Raw genomic sequence first — 27822 nt, 5'->3', positions numbered from 1 at the left:
CAGTTTAATCCAAACTTGTGCACAGATGAAATATACAGCAGTATGACTGACGGCTAGTCTCTGAGCTACTGCCATCTGCTGGTAGAATACTAATGCAGTATGTGTCACATCTGTCTACATTACAGTATAGTATACAATATGTTAGCCCCACGGTTTGGGGGTCCCTGGCCTGAAAACGTTGAAGACCCCTGCTTTACACAATACGGAGAAGTTAGCAGTTAAAGATCTAACTATAAGTGACAGAATCACACACACACACACACACACACACACACCTACATAGCCATCAAAAACATTATCAGAACAATATTGGACCCTTCAGAATTTCTTTTCACAATCATTAATTCACAATCATATTTAACTAACATTAACTGAATTAACATACGTTTATTACACACCTTTCTAAAATCTCAGTGCATGTTTTTTTTTTTTATATTACGTTTACATAAGTGTTAGCCACAGCACCTTCCTGTGGGGGGGGGGGGGGACCACACACAATGTTTTTGATGAGAAATGAATGATTGCCAGTCCAAACACAGTAAAGTCATAGTCAAAACTTTATTTAAAGTTCTCCTCAGAAAATGTAAAAGAAAAATTATAATTATAATAAAAAATATAATTACATCACATTGACTTGTCCAGGATTAAAGCAAGAATAGATTTGTGGCCCTGAAAGATTGTCTGTGAGGAAATGTGTACTATGTATTGAATTAAGTAATAAATGGATTTCAAACGGTTGTGTCCGATCAGGCATTGTGCTTGAGAACTATAAGCACTGTTTACAGCTTCCAAGACTTAATACTAAAGCCTGTTTTCATGCTCCCATACATTGAAACAGCTTCCCTGTCTCATCTTTGATAAGTCGTCATGAAGCCAAAGACAGCTAATGATGAAAATGTAATTATTGATAGAGAATTTAATTACGTAACAGCACAATTGATTTTAAAGTTACCTTGATCTGATACTTTGAAAACAATGTTCACAACTCAACAGCCTCTGTGATCCTGCAGATGAAGGTGAAAGGGCTCACAACTAAGTAGAAGTGGATTTAGACAATTTTCAACATTGCCTGGGGTACCAAACAACTTTGTGCCCTATTCTCCATCGTTGAAAACCTCTTCCACAGAAACCTTCCCAAGTAAAATAGCCAGTGTCAAGACAAAGATTACTTTATGGCAGTCATTAAGTATCTTAAGGAAGTGCCATTAAAGTATGTCAATAAGCTGTCCTAAGTGTACATCTGTTTTGTTTTCTGTGCTTTGTCTATAATTTTTGTTTACTACTAGAGACACTGTACCTACTGTACAAAACCTTTTTCAGTGGTGCACCATGAAAGTATGCTCATCCAGGTTTAGCATGAGGTGTACCACCAAAACTGTCTTACCTCTGGGAGCATGACAACGAAGACAAAATCCAGCAGTAGCACTGCTCTTTCCCATTGCAATTACTATAGATTTAAAATCTGTTACTTGGGGCTATATCACCTTGGTAATAAAGCAAAACATATATTCGAGGGGCCATAACTTTATTTAGTAAGTCATTGTAGAGTATTAATTTCACCTATTTGTCATATGATTTTGAAGGAAAACTATTGTTCCCTTACAGATACAATCATCTGCAGGTGCAAGGACACAGGACATTACTTTGCCCATCTTGTACTAAAACTATAGTGCCTAAAGAGGACATGGTATTACATTTGACTGCATGTTGTAATAACCAAACTATCGTGCCACGTGACTCAAGTTCAGTGGTCCAACCCACATCAGTGCCACCTTCACCTGCATCAGTATTAACTTTGGACCATCAATATACACTCAATTCCTCAGTGTCTCCCCAGTCCACCAATCACACCTTCAGAGTTGATACCCACATCAGTGCCTCCTTCCTCATCATCCTCATATTTGCATCAGTATTGAGTTTGGAATATCAATATACAGGCCACGGGATTGGTCCACACATACACATTTCAGATGAGATTCAGTTGTAATGTCTTGTCCTCTCATGCTTTCTTTGTATTGTACTCCTAAGTTCTTTTTGTACAGAACAATGGAGCAAAGGGGACACTTCACTGATTTTAAAAGATCTCACACGTGAAGATGGCAACTCTGAAGGTGTAATTGTGGTGGACTGGGGAATCGAGTATACGCTGTCAATAAATGTAGTCGTGGTTTATCTGTGCCGATACATGTACTGTGTAAAGCATGGGGAAAACAACATGTGACGAAATGTGAATTGGAGGACTGTCCTCAGTGTTAGTTGCTTTGCACAACGGAGTGGCCAGTACAGTACGTGACCATATCTGGTCACGTGTTTACTGCAGCAACACTATTACTGAGGAACCACAATGTCCTTGAGGAAAAGCTGGAATGCTGGTTCTGCCGTTTCTAAGGTCTACAGTAGTTCTCCAGCAGCAAACTTGCCACTCATCAGCCGGCGCCGAGCTTGAGCTGGCGTTTAATGGTCTTCACACTCGTGAAACAGAAGCCCCAGTTCTTCTTCTTGTCATCCGGTTGGTGGTAAAGGATGACATCAGTGAGACCCTCTGTGTTTAAGAAAGGGTGGGATGGAGAAAGGATTTGCAACAGTATGAATGAATTAAATATCATGGTATATGACCAATAATTCTAATACATAGCCGTGTGTGGAGGAGCAAAATGCCTGAATCAATATAAAGTGCCATATGTTAATTATTTATTTTTGTGTCTGGCTGCATCACAGCCCATCCCTTACGGGATTATTCAGATCATTTAAATAACAGTTTTTCCAGTGCCAACATGCTGACACAAAAATAAATAAACAAAATAAATAAATACTGCATACTTCTGTTCAAATGTACATAAATAGTACATTAATAGTCCCATTAACATTAACGAGAGTGTGTGTTGTGTATGGTGAATTGGACTGATGCGTTAGAAACCAGTTGGCTCTTTACCTGCAACATAGATCTGGTCTAGTTTCTCAGCAACCTTCTGAGGCAGCCCAGCCTCCAACAGAGCGGATTACTACAACAGCTTGGGTGTCTCCATTAGTTCCTGCTCCTCTGTGCCCCCCTTCCTGTTAACATGCTCTGTAGCCATGTCGTCACATCTGTGTGGAGAGGATGAGATTAGAAGAAACAGAGGGAAACAAAGATTTGACGCAAATAAACACTCATTACAAACCAAGCAGAGGGGTTCCACAACACAGTGGTTTAACCAGTGGTCCTTGAGGGGGTTCCAGGTGGTCCCCAGCTAAATGATGGAGAGTTAGTAACTAAATGGACCCTTGTAGATCTATTAGGGACCGTACCTATGTTCCCCAGGTTCTATGTTCCCCACTTTCTTACCACCTAACCTTACCCCTAACCATAACCTCACTAAACTAATGCTGTGAGGTGGGGAACATAGAACCTGGGGAACATAGAACCTGGGGAACATAGGTTGGACCCCGATCTATTATATTTGCAACGCTTTCATTTTATGCTTTAAAGAGTAAAAAATATTGTATAATTGATTTACAAGAAGTCCACACAATTAGAAAATGTTGAATAATTTTGATCAACATTTGTCTGTTATCTCTCCTATGGCACATCGATACAGAATGGAATTGTGGACAAAATCTTATCCAACAACAAATATTCTAAGTTTTGGTTCCGAGAGGCAACATCTCATCAAACGGGTGTCCGTGGCTCAAATCAAATTCTGAATAAATAATGGACCCTGATGTGAAAAGGGTTGAAAACCAATGCCACAACAGATAAGCCTGCACACCCAAAGTGTGCAGATTGGCACCACTGATCTTATTCAGTTTTTGAAGCAGGATGATCCACGTTCAAATACAGTATCATTCATGAGTCTGGATCGATCGATATGTGAATAATGAACACAGTACAAGCTAACGCTAGCCTAGCTCTAGAGCTAACGCTAGCCTAGCTTGCTAACAGAGCTAACAGAGCTACCCTAGACCGTTAATAAATTCACCCGGTGTTGGTGTGAACCATAGAGTATGGTGTGAACAGCAGATCAAGTTACGCGGCCGTTTCCTTCCTCAAAAAAAGATAATTAATAGACTATTTATGTTGTCTTACCGTCGGGGTTATCTCCCTCCATTCATTCTGCTCGCTGCTGGATGCTTGATGGTGAAATGGGAGTGTTTACAACTTAAGTGTTCGGTGCTTAACCCAGTTGCTTTTTTGATACACTCGGACTGAAAGACCTGCCCGCGAAAAATACTCTTACACCCATAGAGTTATAATAAGTATAAATATAATAAGGGTAATAAGCATAATAACTAAGCAATAAGTATAATAAGCAAGTATAAATATAATTATTATAATAAATATAATAAAATCCAGACGCTTGTTGTGAGGTCACTTCCTGCCACTGATGGACATCCTGTCTACCATGGATATCCATGAGTTGCAGGAGTCTGCGCCTGGGTGCTCTCGGATAAAACGGCATGGCTTAGAGCTCCGGAATCATTCACTTCTGGATCTTCTGCTGAACTGAAGCTTGAAAATGAGTGGGCGTGGCAAAGGAGGAAAAGGACTGGGAAAAGGAGGCGCCAAGCGTCATCGCAAGGTTCTTCGTGATAACATCCAGGGCATCACCAAGATAACTATAAAGAAGGTAGAGTCGCCAAAATGGCTGGGCATCCGCCATTGACGCTCATGGGAGCCAAAACTGGGACCGGAAGTTGTGTGAACTGCAATGGAGTCCATGGCAGAAGGATGACAGCCAGCTGGACCATGCTTGTGAATAAATTATTTCTGAACGTTTGTGTCTTTTGTCAGTTAATCGGTCCAGGAATATAAAAGAATGCATATCACAGGTTGTTTTCCAATCAATTGTTTTTTTATGTGCACACTGTATAATTTTATTGAGGCATCTAAACAGCGTCATCCTCCGTCATGTATCGTTTCTGGTAGTGTTGCCAGGTTCTGAGAAATAAGCAACCAGGCCTAGGAAAACAAGACCAAAATAACCAACCAGGGCCAGGCAGGTACTAGGCTTTTATGAGCACTTACTGCTGTATTGAAAATAACCATCAACAAGCTAATAGATCTGCTAAGAATTTGATAACTTTCTGCATAATGAGCACTTTCTATATTGGTACTTTTTAAATATTTTATTTTAATATCATTCATTTTTAATTCCTGAGTTTAACTTGTGAGATTATTTCTAAATTGCTGTATTGATTGATTACTTACAGTTTGCAGAGACAGGTACAGAGAAGTAGGCTACAGTAGGCTACAGTACAAGTTCTGCTAAAATTATTTTTCCAAAAAAGTACAAGTAGGCTATGGCTTGTTTCCATGGGGTCCTTTGTACTCAATTGATCGAAACGTTGATAATATTGATGATACTTTTACTCAAGTAAAAAACGTTGGTACCACCACCACCACTTAGAACCACTGGTTAAAACAATAAAAATCCCATTCCCTTGTTACTGCATATCCTATGCAAAGTAGCCTACTGTGCTCCATCGGTCTCTTTCAATGTTATGAGATACATAAAGTGGCTTAAAATAAGACGAAAAGCTTACTAGGATCTCCTTTTAGCTGACCTTGTACCAATGATTAGGCTACAAGTAGGCCTACTGTCATAAAACTGTACGTTTTCTATGGGATTAGATTCATGCCAATAGTCCAAACCTTGAAAGTAGTATTTCAAGACTGTAAAATGTTTTTGAATCTCTGAAAAAAAAGATTGAATCTCTGAAAAATATTTTTGAGTCTCTGAAAAATGATTTCGAAACTCTGTACAATGTCTTGGCAGAATTTCTTCAGATATACAACACATTTTTTCAGAGATTCAAATCGGTTTTCAGAGTTTCGCCAACACATTTTCAGAGTGTCAACTTCATCAGAAACACAGTTTCAGAATATGCATTTTGGCACTTTTCTCCCTCTGTGTTTCATGTTTGAAACCTTGTAAACTCCTAAGGTTTCAAAACCTTGAGAGTTATTTTCAATCTCTGAAAATATTTTTTGCAAGACTGAAAAATGATTTAGAAACTGAAAAAATGTGTTGTATCTCTGAAGAAATTCTTCCAAGACATTGTGCAGTGTTTCACTTTTTTTTTTCAGGTATTATTTTCTGAGATCTTATTTTTACAGATTCAAATAATTTTTTTTCGGTTTCAGATTATTATTTTTTTTTTGTGCTTCTTACTTTTTCAGTTTCAACATGAAAAGTTTCAAGTCTCAAGTTTCAAGGTCCAGTTCTGGCAGTGTTTATGGCAACCATGCAGGGTTGCCATGTTTGCTCTTACTTTTTCAGTTTCAACTTGAAAAGTTTCAGAGTCTCAAATCTCAAAGTGCACTTCTGGCAGTGTTGGCATGGCAACCAGCTAGGGTTGCCATGTTTGCTAGAAGTGAGTTCTCTGGGCTTTCCTATCCATAAGTTTAGCTAAATCCATCACCAGTCCCTGTCCCTATGGAAGAGATATACATGTTCTATAGATCTATGGAGTCATCATATGTTTTACAGATCTACAGGCCCATCCCCATGTTCTATAGATCCATGTTTCTAAGGTCCCATCCATATGTTTCACAGATCTATGGGCTCATTCCTAGGCCCATCCCTATATCCTACAGATCTACAGATTTACTAATACATTCTATAGATCTATGGAGTCTTCCCTATGTTTTACATATGTTTTACAGATCTACAGGCCCAACACCATGTTCTATAGATCTATGGAGTCATCATATGTTTTACAGATACAGGCCCATCCTTATGTTCTATAGATATATTGAGTCATCCATGTTTTCAGATCTACAGGGCCATCCCCATGTTCTATAGATCTATGGAGTCATCTTTTTGTTTTCAGATCTACATGCCCATCCCCATGTTCTATAGATCTATGGAGTCATCCATATGTTTTCAGATCTACAGATCCATCCCCATGTTCTATAGGGCCAATCCATGTTTCTAAGGTCCCATCCATATGTTTTTTAGATCTATGAGCTCATTCCAAGGCCCATCCGTCCCTATATGCTACAGATCTACAAATGTACCCATACATTCTTTAGATCTATGGAGTCATCCATATGTTTTCAGATCTAAAGGCCCATCCCCATGTTCTATAGATCTATGGAGTGTAATAAGTGCAATAGTGTAATAAGTGTAATAGTGTAATAGGTGTAAAAGTGTAATAGTGTAATAGGGCAATAAGTGTAATAGTGCATTAAGTGTAATAGTGTAATAAGTGTAATAGGTGACAAATGTAATAGTGTAATAAGTGTAATAGCGTAATAGTGTAATTGCGACCGTCAGGTCGCAATTACACTCAAAACCTCCACCGCCTGTCTATCCGTCAGTGTGTCTGTCACGTCACGTCACACTTTTGCCCTGCTCATATCTCCGCAACCGTTGCCCCGATCCATGCCAAATTTTGCACACACACTCCTTGCCTGCCAAACCACAACCTCCACCAATTCTCACATGGCCCTCTTCTAGCGCCACCATGAGGTCGATTCTTGCAAAACACATTTTTGGACACTGCTCCTACAATTTTTGCCCTAAAATCACACAAATCGGTACACAGTAAGTCTACACTCATCTCATCAACATGGATCTGTCCCATTTAGCGCCACCTTCAGGCCATTTTTTAAAACACATTTTTGGACATTACTCCTACAGATTTTGACCTAAAATCACGCAAATCGCTACACAGTATGTTTACACTCATGTCATCAACATGGATCTGTCCCATATAGCTCCACCATCAGGCCGATTTATTCAAACACATTTTTGGACACTGCTCCTACAAATTTTGCCCTAAAATCACGCAAATCGCTACACAGTATGTCTATACTCATGTCATCAACATGGATCTGTCCCATATAGCGCCACCATCAGGCAGATTTTTTCAAACACATTTTTGGACACTGCTCCTACACATTTTGGCCTAAAATCACGCTGCGACCTGACGGTCGCTTATCTCCCGATTAGGGAGTCTTACTGGTAGGTGTAAAAGTGTAATAGTGTAATAGGGCAATAAGTGTAATAGTGTAATAAGTGTAATAGTGTAATTATTAAAGCTGCTATTACACTTATTACACTATTACGCTTATTACACTATTACGCTTATTACACTATTAAACTTTTACACAATTACACTATTACACTTATTACACTATTACACTTATTACACTATTACACTTATTGCCCTATTACACTATTACACTTATTACACTATTACACTATTACACTATTACACTATTACACTTATGACACTATTACATTATTACACGTATTCCACTATTACACGTATTGCCCTATTACACTATTACACTTATTACACTATTACACTATTACACTTATTACACAATTACATTTGTTACACATATTACACTATTACACTTATTACACTATTACACTTATTACACTATTACACTTATTACACTTTTACATTTGTTACACTATTACACTTATTACACTATTACACTTATTACATTATTACATTGTTACACTTATTGCGCTATTACACTATTACACTTATTACACTATTACACTTATTGCCCTATTACACTATTACACTTTTACACCTACCAGTAAGACTCCCTAATCGGGAGATAAGCGACCGTCAGGTCGCAGCGTGATTTTAGGCCAAAATGTGTAGGAGCAGTGTCCATAAATGTGTTTTAAAAAATCGGCCTGAAGGTGGCGCTAAATGGGACAGATCCATGTTGATGACATGAGTGTAGTGCAAGTGTGTACCGATTTGCGTGATTTTAGGGCAAAATTTGTAGGAGCAGTGTCCAAAAATGTGTTTGAATAAATCGGCCTGATGGTGGCGCTATATGGGACAGATCCATGTTGATGACATGAGTGTAAACATACTGTGTAGCGATTTGCGTGATTTTAGGTCAAAATCTGTAGGAGTAATGTCCGAAAATGTGTTTTAAAAAATGGCCTGAAGGTGGCGCTAAATGGGACAGATCCATGTTGATGAGATGAGTGTAGACTTACTGTGTACCGATTTGCGTGATTTTAGGGCAAAAATTGTAGGAGCAGTGTCCAAAAATGTGTTTTGCAAGAATCGGCCTCATGGTGGCGCTAGAAGAGGGCCATGTGAGAATTGGTGGAGGTTGTGGTTTGGCAGGCAAGGAGTGTGTGTGCAAAATTTGGATCGGGGGCAACGGTTGCGGAGATATGAGCAGGGCAAAAGTGTGACGTGACGTGACAGACACACTGACGGACAGACAGGCGGTGGAGGTTTTGATAGTAAATGCGACCTGACGGTCGCAATTACACTATTACGCTATTACACTTATTACACTATTACATTTGTCACCTATTACACTATTACACTATTACACTTAATGCCTGTAGATCTGTAAAACATATGATGACTCCATAGATCTATAGAACAGGGGTCTTCAACGTTTTCAGGCCGGGGACCCCCAAACTGATGGGGAGATGGAGCAGGGACCCCCTACCACCTCGTAGGGTGGGGGGGTCGGGGCTACGACATATTTTTTTATTTTAAACATGTACAAGTTACAGCGAGCAGGGTGGGCCGTACCACTACCAACATACTACTTATTAACTGAGAACCAATGTCAATAATATCAACAATCTGTCAATTGCATAGTAATCATGTATTCAAGCTATTCAAAATGGATAGAATCATGATTTATAAAAAAAAAAGAAGAAAAAAAAACATTTTTTGAAATCTTTTTTTTTTTAAACAATAATTTCGCGGACCCCCTGCAGTACCTCCGCGGACCCCCTAGGGGTCGCGGACCCCCTGTTGAAGACACCTGCTATAGAACATGTAGATCTCTTCCATAGGGACAGGGACTGGTGATGGATTTAGCTAAACTTATGGATAGGAAAGCCCAGAGAACTCACTTCTAGCAAACATGGCAACCCTAGCTGGTTGCCATGCCAACACTGCCAGAAGTGCACTTTGAGATTTGAGACTCTGAAACTTTTCAAGTTGAAACTGAAAAAGTAAGAGCAAACATGGCAACCCTGCATGGTTGCCATAAACACTGCCAGAACTGCACCTTGAAACTTGAGACTTGAAACTTTTCATGTTGAAACTGAAAAAGTAAGAAGCGCAACAAAATAATAATAATCTGAAACCGAAAAAAAATTATTTGAATCTGTAAAAATAAGATCTGAGAAAATAATACCTGAAAAAAAAAAAGTGAAACTCTGAAAATATGTTGGCGAAACACTGCACAATGTCTTGGAAGAATTTCTTCAGAGATACAACAAATTTTTTCAGTTTCAAAATCATTTTTCAGTCTTGCAAAAAATATTTTCAGAGATTGAAAATAACTCTCAAGGTTTTGAAACCTTAGGAGTTTACAAGGTTTCAAACATGAAACACAGAGGGAGAAAAGTGCCAAAATGCATATTCTGAAACTGTGTTTCTGATGAAGTTGACACTCTGAAAATGTGTTGGCGAAACTCTGAAAAGTGATTTGAATCTCTGAAAAAATTTGTTGTATCTCTGAAGAAATTCTGCCAAGACATTGTACAGAGTTTCGAAATCATTTTTCAGAGACTCAAAAATATTTTTCAGAGATTCAATTTTTTTTTTCAGAGATTCAAAAACATTTTACAGTCTTGAAATACTACTTTCAAGGTTTGGACTATTGGCATGAATCTAATCCCATAGTTTTCCAGGCTGTTAATACATTCTTCAATCAATAAAAAATAAATAAATAAGCAACTTGTTCACTTTAGAACAGAGGTCTTCAATCTGCTCCATCAGATGGAGCAGATTGAACATTCGGGTAGGCTATATTCATGTATGACATTGTGTTTCATATGTATTTTTTTTAAACATGAATACATAGGCATACCTTATTGAGAACAATGTCAATAATACTATCAACAATGTCAACCTCCGCGGACCCCCTGGGGGTCGTCGACCCCCCCCCCCCCACACACACACACACACACTCCCAAGACGCCACCTGCAATAACCAATATTTACAAGCAACTTCACAGACAAATAAGTCCAAAGTCGCTTATAATAAGCACACATGGCAACACTAAATCCTTGGCACGTTCAGAACGTACATTGTACTCTTTAGATACCTCTATAAAATTGCACAGTGTGCACATTGAAAAGTAACATAGCAGAAAAAAAGTTTTATATGATGTCTTTTATTTTCCAGAAGTGATTATTTGACAAAGGTCTAAGACAGTCAGAATAATTGTTTGTTGTTGGTTTGTTCATGAGCTTCTCCACGGACTTCCATGGAATCCAATGCAGGCCACCAAACTTCCGGCCGCAGGCAGGGGCGTCACTAGCAATTCTGGGCCCCTAGGCCAGAAATCTGTATGGGCCCCCCCATGCAAGCGGAGAACCGGCCAACCGGGAACACTTTGTTACTGTTTGAATGACATGTCTCACAATGATACGGTAGCCGTGATCGCCTCAGCAATCATGTTCACCTTATTTGTCAAATTGTAACACCATTTACCATTTTTGTCTACTTTTAGTGTTACTCTTGTAGCCTAAGCAGGATATAAACAAACATGTAGTGTCTGGTGTAACAATTTGACAATGCTAGCTCTTGAAACAAAGTCCAGGAATTTTAACTTGATCTAACCATGATCACTACACATAATCATCCATTACATGCACACTCAGATACAGCTACTGTATTATTAATACAGTATAATCCACAACAGTCCCATGAAATAAAAAGTGCAGACCACCATCATCACCAGCAAGTGAATGAGACACCAGAACTCTGACTTGAGCCCAGCCTCCCATGCAAGCCAATATAAAACAGTATAACAATAAAACACTACATTGTATTTTTAGTAGCAGCTTAAATATGTGCAGGTGTTGTGCAGAATATACAATCACTAATCAATAGCAGCAGTGCTCAAGCAAATGCACATGAGGAGTGAAGCATATAGACTATACATAGGAAGTAGAATAGGAGAAAAAATAAGCAGTATAGGACTATTCAGATTGGGTGAAGTATGAACATGATTAGCCTACATGCAAAAATGAGTCTGCATGCAATCAGAACTTTGGCTAGTTAGCTAAACTATGGAAAACAAGGGTTGGATATAATGATCTGAGAATACATCTACTGTATAACAGGCTAGATCATATAAGGCTATATGAGAATGGCATAACAAGACATTATTGTGTGTACTGTGTCTGTGTGTATGCACATACATTGTTTTAACAGCAAAGTCAGTCAGTGTGTTTAATCTACAGCAAGATCCTGTGAACATTTTGGGAGTTCACAAAACAATAATAGCCTACTGTGACTGACTGAAACAAAAATATTGTGATGCCTAGATTGTTATTTTTGTATGACATAATCATATGACTACTAGATAGATGATGGGATATTATACAATTATTGTTATTACTAGGGACATCCAGCAGTTTGTCTTGTTTCTCCAGCAGAGTTTCTAGTGTCTCCATCTATCTCTCTGGAAGAGGTTGCACATGAACTCTGCAGCGGCCGCACTGAGGCGCTCAAACACAAACACTCTGACATTAATCCTCACACTACTTGACACTATTACCATACTTTAGATAACTAGTCATTGTTGCAACAAACCAAACCATTTTTCACTTTGATTTGGGAACCTACATACATTCATAACATGATGCGATTGTGATCAACTGATCATGTCACTAGTTTGGGAGTGCTTCCTTCCAGAACTTAGCAAACAGGTGTTTCGTTCGAAACACTTGCGTTTGTGCTTAAAACGTTATCCATGCTTATTGCTTAATGGTGTTGGATGAAGAAGGAAGAGGGGAGAAGATTTTCTGTTGCATGCTTACCCACAGACATCAGCTGCTTCCTTGAGTGTAAACAGTCAAGCTCTCCTCTCAGTTTACAGTAATGAAACATGCTGCTCTATGTCACATTACGTCTTTTTTTCTCTCTCTCCCTGTCTCTGTTCAATGCGTGTTGTGTGTGGAAGAAGCCGGGGGAGGGTGGAGCGAACAGAACCTGAAAGTTGATCTTATGTTTGCAGTCTTTTTTTTTCTTTTTCTCCCTCTCCCTGTCTCTGTTCAATGCATGCTGTTGTGTGCTGAAGAAGCTGCTTTACAGTCAGGACCGGGGGAGGGTGGGGCGAACAGAACGTGAGAGTTGATCTTATGTTTGCAGGGCCAATGAAAAGACTTTTCCATTTACTTCAGATGATCATACTTATCCTGTAGAGCACACCTAAGTTTCACAACCATAACATGATGCAAGCGGACGCACAAACCGCAAAGCTACTATAGGTCTCAAAACAACGTGAAAGCAGGAGAAACCATTTTAGCTTTGTAAGGGGTGAGTATATAATATAGGGACCCTCAATTATTTAAATTGTATCGCTCATTGGTTTTATTCCAGCAGTAATTTTAAGTTTTTAGACACAAATGATAAACATCATAATAATAATTATTATTATTGGGGGAAAAAGAGTTTTAATCCAGACTTTTCGAGGGCCTCTGGCACCTTGGGCCCCCTTACCTCAGTCTAACTTTCCTACCCCTAGCTACGCCACTGGCCGCAGGTCTGGCTCCCATGGTGAGACGAATCTGCCGTCTGGAATTGCATGATAGCGAAAATGACGTATATGTCCCTACCTTGTTTTTAATTTCCTTGGGCATCACCAAGCCCGCTATCCGCCGTCTGGCTCGCCGTGGCGGTGTGAAGCGTATCTCCGGTCTGATTTACGAGGAGACCCGCGGTGTCCTCAAGGTATTCCTGGAGAACGTGATCCGTGATGCCGTCACCTACACCGAGCACGCCAAGAGAAAGACCGTGACCGCCATGGATGTTGTCTATGCTCTGAAGAGACAGGGACGCACTCTGTACGGCTTCGGAGGTTAATAATGCTGACTTGATCTACCAACAACCCAAAGGCTCTTTTAAGAGCCACCCACACGTTATGTAACGAGTTTATTCCCACTTTTGTGCATGACTACAGCTTTTAAAGTGTACATGTGAATATACACTGTGATCAGTTGATAAGTCAAAAAAGGAATATACTGTGCTGCTACACAATGGTGTAATTCGACACGCACGACCAGGCAGAAACGTCTATTTCCACATTTGCCCAATTTAAACCTGGCTTTGCTTCATAATCACATTTTAAGCAGCCCAGGACTTAATTGGAGCCTCGCAAACAATCCTTGATCTAAAACGTAACCTGTCTTTACAACTGGGTTTAAACAAGCGTTTGTGACTCTGCCATTAATAGTCTATGAACATGTAGAGGCGGGAAAACACACTGAGTTCATTATCTTACTTTGAAGTACTCAGAATACAGAGTTTAAATTAGAATGTCCCAACTGAAGTTAACTGGAGTGATGGAACAACATCGATTCTGCTTTCCTTATCTTGAAGTAATAAACGGGCTAGGAATGGAGAAAATATAGTAACACACACACACACACACACACACACACACACACACACACACACACACACACACACACACACACACACACACACACACAATAACTCTTTCTTATATTATAGACTAATATTGGGAATAATGCCATTGTCCCAGAGACAGATTTATATAGTCTATACCTTTTGTTAGTCAAGAAAGCACTATGGCTCATTGGGGACCTTCATGGACATTAAAATATACATTTACCCTAAGTGCATGTTTAGCCGCTCAAAATATTACAGGGACAATAGAGCGCACGAGCGGGAGAAATAATACAGAAATAAAGACACCGCCCTCTTTGTGGCAGGATCAGCCAATCATATGCTGGGAGTCACATACAACATTTGCGTTGGCTGTGTATAAATAATGGTGCGACTGCGCTCTCTCAACACATTCTTCACTGCTAGCCACTGATAGAACACAGTCAGGATGCCGGAAGTTGCCAAGCCAGCGCCCAAGAAGGGCTCCAAGAAAGCCGTCTCCAAGACCGCCGCCAAGGGCGGCAAGAAGCGCAGAAAGTCCAGGAAGGAGAGCTACGCCATCTACGTGTACAAGGTCCTGAAGCAGGTCCACCCTGACACCGGTATCTCCTCCAAGGCCATGGGCATCATGAACTCCTTTGTCAACGACATCTTTGAGCGCATCGCCGGTGAAGCCTCTAAACTGGCTCACTACAACAAGCGCTCCACCATCTCATCCAGGGAGATCCAGACCGCCGTCCGCCTGCTGCTCCCCGGTGAGCTGGCCAAGCACGCCGTGTCTGAGGGCACCAAGGCTGTCACCAAGTACACCAGCTCCAAGTAAACTGAATATTCTACTGTACTAAACCAACGGTCCTTTTAAGGACCACCCATATTTTCCAAGAAAGAGTTGATCCAAATGCTAACCATATGTCTAAAATCATTATCAGCTATTGTGATGACATGAGACTTCAAACAACTAGATACACAATCAAACATGGCAAATTAAGTAACGCTGGCTACTAGTTTACAAAGGAAAGACAAACATGGCATAACAGTCTTTACAGTAGCATAGATGTATTATTTAATCCATACACCTAAAATAATGGGTGCATCGCTATGCTTGTAAAAAATAATATATATTCACATTTGAGATGTGTGTCCTTGCCTCATGATTTTATTTTGGCAGCCAAGTATGTCGTGTAGATGGTTATACTAAACTGTTATAAAAGTTGTCGTACGTGAAACTTCTGAGTAATGAGTCCATTCTGAAACAGTTTTTGTGTTTAAGTTGTAAAATACATTACATAAGTGAAACTAGTGTAGAATATGACCAGTAACATTGCGATACACAGTGCTTATTTCATCACTTTGAGATATTACAATAAGGCATCGTGGGCACTTATACAATTTTCTCCTCATAGGTCATTAGGAGCAACTCTTTGTTGAATTAGTGGGTGGCTCTTAAAAGAGCCTTTGTGAGGTTTATTCAGACGAATGAAGCAGGTTTATTTCTTGGCGGCTTTCTCGGTCTTCTTGGGGAGCAGGACGGCCTGGATGTTGGGTAGCACACCGCCCTGAGCGATGGTCACTCCGCCAAGCAGTTTGTTGAGCTCTTCGTCGTTGCGGACGGCCAGCTGGAGGTGACGGGGGATGATACGAGTCTTCTTGTTGTCACGGGCGGCGTTTCCAGCCAACTCCAAGATCTCAGCGGTCAGGTACTCGAGGACAGCCGCCAGATAGACCGGGGCGCCGGCACCGACTCTCTGGGCATAGTTGCCTTTACGCAGCAGCCTGTGGACACGACCCACGGGGAACTGGAGCCCGGCACGGGATGAGCGAGTCTTGGCCTTCGCCCTGGCCTTTCCGCCGGTTTTGCTTTTTAAATAAACTTTATTGAAAATTGGCAGTTTACAATTATTTAAGCATTTGCATTCATCCATACAATTCAAAGGCATGTAAGTACATTATAATTAACACAAATAATATATGTAAGGGCATTACTTTCCGTTTTAAACCCCCCCTTTTCACTCTCAAGTCCAAGTCTTTAGATACACAAAATATAATAGAAAATAGAAATATAATAAATATAAGAGCCAAACAAATTACAAAGTCAAAAGGTGCCACGGCTTCAGTACGTTTTGTTTAGAGTCCATAGTTCTTTGTCTCTTCAGCTCAGTGTATCTGCTTAAAGACCATCTCTCCAGAGATGGCCTCCTGCTTAATAGTCATTGCACAGCGTGTATTCCACAGTTTGTTCACTGTGGTACATACAACAGACCAAAAGAAGTCCTGGTCCATGGGTGAAAGCTTCTCGTCAAAAACACCATACATTACCGCGTTATAACTCAATTTTGCGGGCCATTCTCCCCCACACATACTGCGATCTGGAACAATCAACCAGCAGGTGCTCTATCGTTTCATCTTCGTCACGATTAACAAAGGGGCATTTAACTGTTGTTACAAAACAACTCCATTTGACAACTGCCCTAACGGCTAGTCGTCTTACAGACACGAGCCACATGACGTCTCTCTTTTTTTCAGACAAGTTTTTACTCCAAATATTTTTTAGACACACCTGCTTCTGGTTGTCATCCAGATCTCTGTAGGGGAAAACGCCACCATACATATCATCACATATAACACCATAGATTTTCTTGCTCGACATTTCAGTCCAATCAATATTCAGATGTGCAGAAATACACAATAAATCACCATACATGATTTTAAAATAAGGCAAAGAGCTCCGTGCTCGGCCCTTCTTCTTGGTCCAGCTTAAAGCCTCGCCAATCCATACTGCACTTCTTTTAAAGCCAGAAGCTACATTTTTACAGAAGGCAATTTTTAGTTTTAATCCCAGGTCAACAGCTCCAAGACCTCCAAAACGCTTACTTTTATATAAAAGGTTTCTTTTGGTCACCTCCCTGGTGGTTCCCCAAATAAAGTTGACCAATAATTTATTTAACTTTTTAAGTGTCTGGTCCTTGGGAGGAAAAATGGTTGCGAGAAATAATAGTTTTGATACAATACATGATTTTATAATTATAATCTTCGTTTTATAGCGACATGATTTATTTTCCCATTTATCTAATTCTTCTTTTATCATTTTTTCCTTGTCATCCCAGTTTTTCCCATAACTATCACTGCTGCTGAACTTGATACCCAGTACTGTCATTGTTTCACTGTCTTTTATATTTACTGTTGGCCGCGCCTCCCTCCTCCCGAACCAGACACCCTCCGTTTTATCTGGGTTCAGTTTAGAACCGGAGACCTCTTCATAAAGTGACAGGTGCTCTTTTATAACGTCTAGCTCATACTGATTTTTAATTATAATGATCACGTCGTCAGCGTAGGCCAGGACGACCACCCTCTCACCACTACTAGTTTTTATACCTGAGAGTCTTTTATCATTTTTAATTCGTTTTAATAAAGGGTTAATAGCCAGGATATATAGGGCTGCCGATAGGGGGCACCCTTGCTTCACCCCCCTCTTAATTTCAAAAGCCTCTGTTAAAACACCATTTACATTTACCTGAACCGTTTAAAACCATATACTTTTAAAACTTCCCACAAATACTCTCTAGAGATGAAATCAAACGCTTTTTTTTGGTCTAAACTTACAATAAAAAAGTCCTCCTTTACATCACCACCAGTAATATCTCTCAAGATACCCAGATTATCCCACATGAGTCGTCCCTTAATAGCACATGTCTGTTCTTTTTCTATAATTTTTTCCAGGTCGTTATTTAATCTATTGACTACTATCTTTGCCAATATTTTATAATCAACATTCATAAGTGTAACATGTCTCCAGTTATCTAAATTATGCGAAGGCCCCTTTTTATATATAAGCGATATAACACCATGATAGAACGAAGGGTGCATTTTGCCTGTCTTGATTCCATCGTTAAGAGCAGAAGTCAGCAGGTCAACTAGCTCCTCTGTGCATGAGAGAAAAAGCTCATTAGGCAGGCCGTCTGGACCTGGACTCTTGCCTTTACGTAAATGTGAGATTGCTTCCCTCACCTCATTTTTAGTTATTTCCCCACCTGCTGAATTAAGTCCAACCTCGCTTAGATCGATGAAGTCGAGAAAGCTATGCAAAACTGCCTCATTAATAGTAATTTTCTCATACATTTTTTTACAGAGTTCTCTAATGGTTTCCCTTTTTATTTTTTCATCCTCAATGAATTGGCCATTGTCATTTAGAATTGGACCAAAATGTTTATTTTCCAAATCCTTCTTGTGTATATTCATTAGACTATGTATATTACTGGAGCAATCTGTGTCCCCCATACCAGCCTGTAGGCGGAGGCAATAAGACACGTCATTTAATTTAGCCAATTGAGTTTCCATTTCACTTAAGAGCTCAATATCAGCCTCCGATTTATCTACTTTCGTTCGGAGATTCACATAATCAACCATTAAAGCATTATACTTTTCGTTTTGCTCCTTATTTAAAAGTTTAGACTTAAATTTAAAGAAAAACCGAAGTCGCTCTTTCAATACCTCCCATAATTCAATGTATGATTCAGTTAACACATGTAACGACCTGGTAATAGCCACCTCTTTTTTTAGTTCTGTAAATACATCATTATTTCTTAAACAGCTCACATTCAACTTCCAAAAACCCTTCTTTTCTGTTTTGCCGAGTCTTAAAACGACAACTACGGCCAGATGATCAGACTTAACCAACACACAGGTTTTATAATTTAAAGGAGTAATATTTTCATTTATATAAATATGGTCTATTCTCGTCTTGACATTTTTGTCAAAACGAGTATAGCCCACGTCTGTTGGATGCAACACTCTAAAAACATCCTTGACACCACAGAACTCATACATTTTTTTCAATTCATTTCCTTCTCTATTGCGGACCCGGGGATTCACGTGCACAGCAGAAATTCTGTCTAATTCCTCAGTGTACGCATTAAAGTCACCACATAATATAGTGTAGTAACCAACAGTCAATAGCTCGTATAACTTTTTAAACATCCTTACTTTAGTTGCAGAGTCTGGTGTAGTATACACATTTATAATTCTCATTTTTAAATTTAAATAAAAACAGTCAACTAGTAAAATTCTGCCTGGTATAATTTCTCTTTTCTTAATAATTTCTGCTTTACTCTTAAAAAATACACCCACTCCATCAGCTTTATCAAAACCTAAAGAAATAATAGAAGTGCCTTTTCTCCACATAGCAGCTACATCAGCAATATCACTGTGTGTCGTCAGCCTCAGTTCTTGTGCACATATAATATCATACCTTGTGCTGTGGAGAATGCTCATCTTGGACTGTCTGTTCTCCAGAGATTTGATTCCTCTCATGTTACATGTAACGATTGAGAGTGTAGCCATGACGAAAAGGTGTGAATGTTAATCATTTCTTCCTATGCTTCTTTTCTTCATTCGCCAGCGGCGACGTATAACGTTTGTTGTTAACACTCACGTGAGCTCCGTCTCCTTGTGTCCCTTCTGCAGCAGCGGGGAGAAGCCCCTCTCCTCCGCCAGAAAAAAGGCTGCTGCTTGAGCTGTTGTCGCTCCGTTCACTCGGCTCCTCGCTTGCTGAGTCGTAATCAGACTCCTCGCCCTGCTCCTCATCGCGTTGCTCATCATCCTCATCTCCCTTCTCCTCCTCGACGCCAGAAGAGTCGGACCAGGGAGGCAGGATGTTTTTCACAGCTTTCTCCAGCTGTCTGACCGCCTCCTCCGTCTCCTCAGCAGCGGCTGCCTCTGGGCACGAGGATGGCGGCGACTGCTGTCCCACCATCTGAACGATCGCCCCTCCGGAGCGCGCGGCTGCTCTCATGTTGGCGGCTGAGAAAGAACTTCTCCCACGGCCTCTCCCTCTGCCTGGCACCAGCTGCTGGTTCACCTTCGTCTCAGCTGTCGTCCCAGCTTCACCGCGCTCCCCACTCGGAGTTGGTGTTGTAGCGCCGGGTTCCAGCTGAGTACGACCTCTCCCAGGCACCAGTTTAGAGAGGGAACTCAGGATTGCGATAGTCCTGTAGTTGCCAGGGTCAGGCTCCTTCCTCCCCGTCCCCGCTGTCATCCCAGCTTCACCGCGCTCCTCAATCGGAGTTGATGTTGTAGCGCTGGGTTCCAGCTGCGGACGGCTCTGCTGCCCACTGTCAGCCGACTGTGGGGTGCTGGCATCCTCTGATGGCGGCACCATAGAGTTATAGTAAGAGGGCAGCACCTGCTGTCTGCTGCTCCTTAGTAGCTCCACGACCTGTCTCTGCTGTTCCGCTGCTTGTTCTTTGCGCTGTTCTTTAGCCTTGTTGCTGTAAGACTTAGGGCACTGGAAATACGAGTGCCCGAGCTCTCCACACAGGCTGCATACCGCGCTGTTCTGGCAGTCCTTCGCCTTGTGTCCTAAGCCCGAACACTTCCAGCACTTGACCTCCTTGCACTCCCGGACCTGGTGCTCCGTACTGCTACACACGAAGCACCTGGTCTCCTGGCCCGGGTAGAACACACGGCCGTTGTATGGGCCCAGAGAGATGGAACTGGGCAAAGACACCCGCTGGCCGTTGAAGTCACGCTTCATTTCCACCTTGTATTTGCGTATTCCATACCAGATCCCAAAGGCATCGACAGGCTTATACGGCTTCTCCAGGATGTTGCAGTACCTTTTCAGGTACAGCTCGACGTCATCGTCTGAGACCCGTCCGGTCCAGAACTTAACCACCACATTCACGATGTTGATGCTGACTGAGGACTCTATGGACCAGTCCTTCCATTTCTCTTCCTCGATATCAAAGGCATACTGCTCTAAAAAGCGACGTAGAATCGGTTCTTGATAGAAACAGAGCTCGAACTCACGCCTGTTAGGCAATGCTATAAACGAATAGATATCCTTAGCACACACACGTTTGTTTTTAAACAACAGCTCTTTGCCAACAAACTCCCGTGTGGGGAGGTCTGCCTCGCCCGTATACTTTAGACGAGCCCAGTTATGGACGAAACGGGACGCAAACGTAGTAGACATTATTACTACATTATAACGCCTGTCTTGCCTCGCCCGCTCATTCTGAAGGTTTATTTCTAGAGTATAAATTCGACGAAATGTCCGCCGGACCGCCGGTTTTGCCTCTTCCGCTCATGGTGTAGGGTTATTTCTAGAGTATTTGCTCGAAGAAATGTGCTGGAAGTGAGGAGCACGAGCCCTTTTATACGTTTGACTTTGTAACACACTTTTTGTGATTGGTGGGACAGACTCTGTGTGCGCCCCACCAATCACAAGACCTAGTGTGTGCGCGGGCCGAGTGTGTATGAGCTCCCCACCAATCACTAGTGGCGTGATCGGCTCCTCCCAGACTAAACTCTGGTTCCTCCCAAAGAAGGAGGTTCCTGACCACAGACCAATCGGAGAAAGACGGCGCCTCGGAGCCGTTGAGATAAACAGAACGAGTCTTAGCTCTTTTTATCACAACTTCTTTGTTCACGCAGCAGAGAGAGAGAAATGGCAAGAACCAAGCAGACCGCCCGTAAATCCACCGGAGGCAAAGCCCCCAGGAAGCAGCTCGCCACCAAGGCAGCTCGTAAGAGCGCGCCGGCAACCGGTGGAGTGAAGAAGCCTCACCGTTACCGTCCCGGTACAGTGGCTCTGAGGGAGATCCGTCGTTACCAGAAATCCACCGAGCTGCTGATCCGCAAGCTGCCCTTCCAGCGCCTAGTGAGGGAGATCGCCCAGGACTTCAAGACTGACCTGCGCTTCCAGAGCTCCGCCGTCATGGCTCTGCAGGAGTCAGCCGAGGCTTATCTGGTCGGTCTGTTTGAGGACACCAACCTGTGCGCCATCCACGCCAAGAGGGTGACCATCATGCCCAAAGACATCCAGCTGGCCCGTCGTATCCGTGGAGAACGTGCATAAACTATCCGTCACTGTCTGAACCCCAAAACGGCTCTTTTAAGAGCCACCCATCTACTTGTCTAAAGATGACATTCCTCCCTTGTGCAATCGTGTACTTTTTATGAACAATGCACAACCATTTGGTGGAAATGCAATGAAGCTACTTTTTGTTTCACCTGCAGTCCCCCCCCCCCCCCCATACAGCAACGTTTATTGGCATCATAAATCAAAATAATATATTTTATTTCTATTGCACTTTTCATTCAATGAATCTCAGAGTGCTACATTTGCAAGGAGAACACATACTAAAAGAATAAAAGATTATCCAAGTCAATAATATAACGTTAGCAGGTGCATACAATAATCAATAATATATATGTATTCCGCTCAAAACTACGAAAGCACACCAGCATTAAAATCTACTTTATGTGCCCAGTGTTTTCTTGCAAAGGTTTTAATATTGTATTTGTGTGCCATAACGTATGTCGGTGGTCCAGTTGTCACATGTTCTGTTTTGGCGTGTGGGCCTCATACAACATGTTCACGTGCGGTGTAACTATTAGGCCTGAATACAATGTCCACGTGTGGAAACTGTGATTATGGGAGATATTATGGCAACCTTGCAAGTTCTGCTCATGCGTGAACTACGGTCTGTGCCATTGTGCTCTGAGGACGTAAGGGAGGACAGGCACCTCCCCACCCCACCCCCCCCCCCCCCCACACCACCCACACACACACACACACACACACACACACACACACACACACTCATTATTGCTGGTCCACTTCTCTATTTCATTGTTTGCTGTTTTGTTATTTTTCGACATTTGTAACATCATTTGCTCTGGTCCACAATAATTACGTATTTTAAATAATAGGTTACATAATTATGACTAAAAAAGCTGATAAACTAATAGAGGAATGCAGTCATGCAAAATGCATAGCCTACTACATTTCCCCCTGGAGTCATATATAGGGTTGGGACTCGTTTGGTTTGAACCGATTCCGATTCTTTTTCGGTTCCCCCTTATCGGTTCCGGGTAGAACCGGTTCCTAAAACGGTTCTGGAAGATCTCATATATATATATATATATATATATATATATATATATATATATATATATATATATATACACACACACACACACACACACACACACACACACACACACACACACACACACACACACACACACACACACACAATATAGATATAGATATAGATCATTATTATTATTATAATAAAGTGATTCCCTGATTACTATAGCAACTTGTAGGCTATAACTACTATTTCAACTTAACCACAATAACAATGGGTGGACTGGACGTTCAAACAGTGGAGAATACATGGTTATTTAACGGCACGATGAATAGCCGATCTGCAAGCTCACAACGCGTCGCACCGTCGCAACGTGCTGTGAGCTTGTAGATCGGCTAGTCTTTCGTTGTCATCCTCCCAGCTGCTACCACCAGTGTGAAAGCTGAAAGGAGTGACTTGCTCACTGTTGCTAGTAGTTCTAGTATTCATAAAACCTCAGACAAACGTCGTGTCCGTCATATGGGACACCATGAATGCAGGGGCGTACCCAGGAATGAGAGTCAGGGTAGGCGAGATGCCAGCCGAAATGCCCCCCCCCCCCCCCCCCATAAAATTAATAAAAAAAAATATAAAAAAAAAAAAAAAAAATCACACATTTTAAAATAGTTATAATAAAAACAATATTCAAGTAGGCCTATATTCAATGTAAGGGACAGGTCGAAAATGCCATGACCCCTCCTAAAATCTAAGTTTATGCCTAACCTCAAAGTGAGAAAATAAAATGAAAATGTTGGAATTTGGCTGTATTGTTAGACAGGATCAAAAATAAATAAAAGGCGAGCGCCTTTTCGCCTTAATGAGTTGTCCGCGCCTGCATGAATGAACTGTACAAGCCAAGTGAAATGGATATTAGCTCTGTGGATACTCCGTGGTTAGTAGCAGCTAGCTGCTAGGCTACTGAAGAAAGAGAAGCGGCAGGCGGCAGATGCAGTCACTGGTACAGATTTTAGGAGACTGCACATTTGCACAAACGGATTGCACTGCCTTTTGTGCACTTTGCATGCTTTTTTCCTCTCTTGTAGCGCTAACGTTAGCTCCGTCTGTCTAGAAGGACGCTAGTAGCATTCTGAGCCTAGTTCAGCAGGCGTAGGGTCTGCTCTGTGAGTGGGCGTATCCACCTCACTCACACACACATGTAGCGAGACGTCACCACAGTTGCTTGTAATGCGCACAGCTGGGCCAAATGAACGCTCATGAGAAATTCCAGGAACCGTTATAGGAACTGGTCATAAAAATATGATGGAACCGGCTCCGGTTCTTCAATTTCGGAACCGGGTACCCTAAAGAACCGGTTCCGGGTCCCAACCCTAGTCATATAGTCCATGGGCCATACGAGATGTCGGTATCTGAAAGGTGGCAAAGATTACCATGTTACCATGCATTTTTGAAAAGCTCTATATCTGTAGATTATATTTTGGTATGATAACCCTTTCTGAGACACAGCTAAATTTGTGTTATCAGCCGATAGAGTCGGTGTCCCATTAAAGGACAACTTTAGTTTTTTTCAACAAGGGTTCATATTTTAGATTGTAATTAAAGAATTTAAAATATGAGTGTTCAAATTATTTCATTTACTTCTTTCTATTGTTTTAGAGATTCTTATTTCAGATGTTGGGGGCATGCGTACAAGTGGCTAAATACGTCATTTTACACAGAATAAGCCCATTCCCAAGATAGAACGCAACCTTTCATGGTTGGATGTGACTTATGGGGGTTAGAAGTGTTACGTTAAATATAGCAATAAAGAAACTGCTGGCTTATTGTGTCTAAAAAGACACATTTAGCCACATACGCATGCCCCACATTTTAGCACTGGTAAACGCGATAAAACAATAGAACGAAGCAAATGAAAATATTTCAACACTCACCTTTTCTTCTCTCTAATTACAATCTAAAATATGAACCCTTGTTGTAAAAAAACAAAGTTGTCCTTTAACTTTACTATACAGGGGGGAAAAGTAGCATATGAGGGGTCAAACTAGGGTTTTTTTCATGAGTCTGAATCCATTGCAAGCATCTGTTTTGCACAAAAAACATTCCCTGGGCTACAAACGGCCCCACAAGACTATGGTTTAGTGATGAAAAGTGAGTCATCACTTTTCACACAATATGGCTTTTGGCTTTGTCGTACTATTGCGCGCAGAAAACAGCAGACCTACAACGCATCGCAAGCGCAACGCTTTGTGGGCTTGTAGATCGTCTGTTTTCTGCCACCAGTGCCCAGTCATTTTTAGAGACAGCTACATGGCGACGGACCACCCGTGAGTCGGCCGCCCTGCAGGAGTCCCACGGCACCTCTCGTGGACCTCCGCTGCAGTCGCCCCGTGGTCGGCGGCCATGTGTCGGCCTCTACCGGGGTCGCACACTCCCACGGCAACTCTCGCCCCATGGTAGGCGTCGAGGGACGCCACAGGGCGGCCGACTCACGGCCACCATGCGGGGGTCCGTCGCCGACGACCCTCCACCGGGGTGTCTCTGGCGGACCACCGGTCGTCGGGGGGGGGGGGGGGGGGGGGATTATTTTTGTAATGTTATTTTCCAGTGTTGAATAATGGTTTGAATATAATCAATAAGAATTAATGCAATACTGTTATTTATCATTAAAAGTTACTTTTCATTATTAAGAAACGTTTTATTTTTTGGGAATGTTAGTTTCCGTGTTCAATAAAGGTTTGAAGAGGAATTCAAAGCCAAAAGAAAATCACAACATCATATTGTGTTACGTCAGTCGAAACCGCCGGATGTCCAAAAAAAAAGGCAGACGAGCCAAAGTGGTACCGACAGCGGGATGTGCCACCTTGGGTGCCACCCTGGGTGCCAGAGCAGAACCTCTGACCCAAATTTGTCCTGTTCTAGTGCCAGGAGGCATAATTACGGATGAGAATCGAAAACCGGTTCTTGTTGAGAACCGGTTCCCGGTGTATCGATGTCTTGGAATCGTTAGCCAAATCCTTAACGATTCCGCTATCGATGCCTGTACATGCTCGATGACATCACACACTCGACACGCTGCCTTGCTTTGTCAGGGTCGATTCAGACTCTTATAAGGAGCCTAACTTATTTTGGTTCGGCACTGTCCAGACCCAAATATGGTTCACCCGACTAAACTCGGCTCCTTGGTGATGAAATGTTGTGACCTATTAACTTAATTTCGGTGCTCAGCGGTGTCTTCTCATTCATTCAGCCCGGCTTCAAGTTCATATTTTCGGCTGTGAGGCCAAGGAAACAGTGGTCGTTTGGGAGGGAGACACGCCGACTTCCAAATGCTTGTGTGGTAGGGTATTAATGAAAACGTCGACTGAGTCGACTTCATTACACAAGTCGACTCCCACCAGATTGCTCTATGTGTGCGTCTGTACAGCATTCAAACAGTAGGATTGCTTAATGTCAAGGATGAAATGATCCAATATTACAGTGCTACATTACATTTGGTATAATATGGTTCTATTGTGAAAATAGCAGATCTACATGCTCACCTCCCGACTTAATTTCGGTACTCAGCGGTGTATTCTCATTAATTCAGCCCGGCTCCAATTTAATATTTTCGTCTATGAAGCCAAGGAAACAGCGGTCGTTTGGGAGGGAGACACGCCGACTTCAAATGCTTGTGTGGCCGTGTATTGAGCGGGAAAATCCCAGTTGGGTGGTGTCCCAGTTGGGCGGTGTCCAAGTTGGGCGTCGGTGTAGCGTTAGGCGGCAAGCGTACAGCTATGAGACCCCATTGATTTCTCGCCGAAAGTTTGATGAGCAATACAATGGTTATATGTGACAGTTATTGTCCACGACATTGCAAGTGGCGCGAAGGCCAGCGGACCTTGGTCCTGCTCTTCGCGCCCGAGCGCCGCGTGAATGCAGCCGTGGTGAATGCAGCCGTGGTGAATGCAATCGTTTACGGCCTGGGCAAGCGCACGATAAACGCATGAATGGGATGAAGATCGCTTGCTTTACAGTCTGTTGGAAAGGCTCCCCCACCGCCTTATCGCTGCACCGCCCAATTGGGACACCGCCCAACTGGGACTTGCCCGTATTGAGAGTCGCAGAGCTGTTACATTAGCCAGTTTAAGCAACGCTACGGCAACGGCAGATGACAACGGTAATCGGAAATGATCCGCGCTCGATAGATGAACCTGCCGTCGCCGCGGCCGTCTCTACTACGGCAGGAGGTACCTTCCCACGTAGTGCCTGCTCCGTCTGCTGCGTGTGCGCGTCGCCATGGGAACCAAAGCGTTCAATGAAAGGGGTGGGAACCCGTCCCGCCGAGGCTTTGCTTAACCATTTCGATCGCTACGGCGATTACGTCATAGCAGCCGTAGTCCGCCTGGCGTTGCCGTCCTGAAAATCGCCGAGCTTAAGGTCGCTATTGTCAGCTGGTTCTCGCTCTGGCTGGAGACGAGAGTGATGGGCTGGGAGGCGCGCGCGACACACACGCACACACACGCACACGCACACACACGCACACGCACACGCACACGCACACACACACACACACACACACACACACAGTATTATTATTATTATTTTACAAATTGC

The 27822-nt window shown here is 42.2% G+C and overlaps 4 protein-coding genes across 4 annotated transcripts in view; 3 read left to right on the top strand and 1 right to left on the bottom strand.

Moving 5' to 3' along the window:
- The window catches only part of LOC308284765 (histone H3.2), a gene marked incomplete at its 3' end in the record, with an annotated part of 219755 nt that extends 197541 nt beyond the window's left edge, over positions 1-22214 (top strand). Inside the window, exons 2-3 of the mRNA XM_080725495.1 lie at positions 14362-14410; positions 21791-22214. Of these exons, the coding sequence (XP_080581621.1) occupies positions 21804-22214 (411 nt within the window). The 5' untranslated portion in view covers positions 14362-14410; positions 21791-21803. The remainder of the gene's footprint in view (positions 1-14361; positions 14411-21790) is intronic.
- Positions 1-27822, top strand: part of LOC308284757 (histone H1-like) — a gene marked incomplete at both ends in the record, with an annotated part of 31633 nt that overhangs the window by 2447 nt on the left and 1364 nt on the right. The gene's annotated exons all lie outside the window — the stretch shown is intronic.
- LOC308284761 (histone H2B-like) lies at positions 14808-15182 on the top strand (the record flags this gene model as incomplete). Its single annotated transcript, XM_080725491.1, has 1 exon — positions 14808-15182. One exon carries the CDS (start codon positions 14808-14810, stop codon positions 15180-15182), a length of 375 nt encoding a protein of 124 aa, XP_080581617.1.
- LOC308286084 (histone H2A-like) lies at positions 15847-19666 on the bottom strand (the record flags this gene model as incomplete). Its single annotated transcript, XM_080727044.1, has 2 exons — positions 15847-16216; positions 19605-19666. 2 exons carry the CDS (start codon positions 19664-19666, stop codon positions 15847-15849), a joined length of 432 nt encoding a protein of 143 aa, XP_080583170.1.

The sequence above is a fragment of the Nannobrachium achirus genome (genome assembly GCF_963921795.1).
Source record: "Nannobrachium achirus genome assembly, chromosome: 5".
Classification (NCBI taxonomy): Eukaryota; Metazoa; Chordata; class Actinopteri; order Myctophiformes; family Myctophidae; genus Nannobrachium; species Nannobrachium achirus.
Note: the sequence above shows the minus strand (reverse complement) of the source record. Positions and strands in the feature narration are given on the sequence as shown.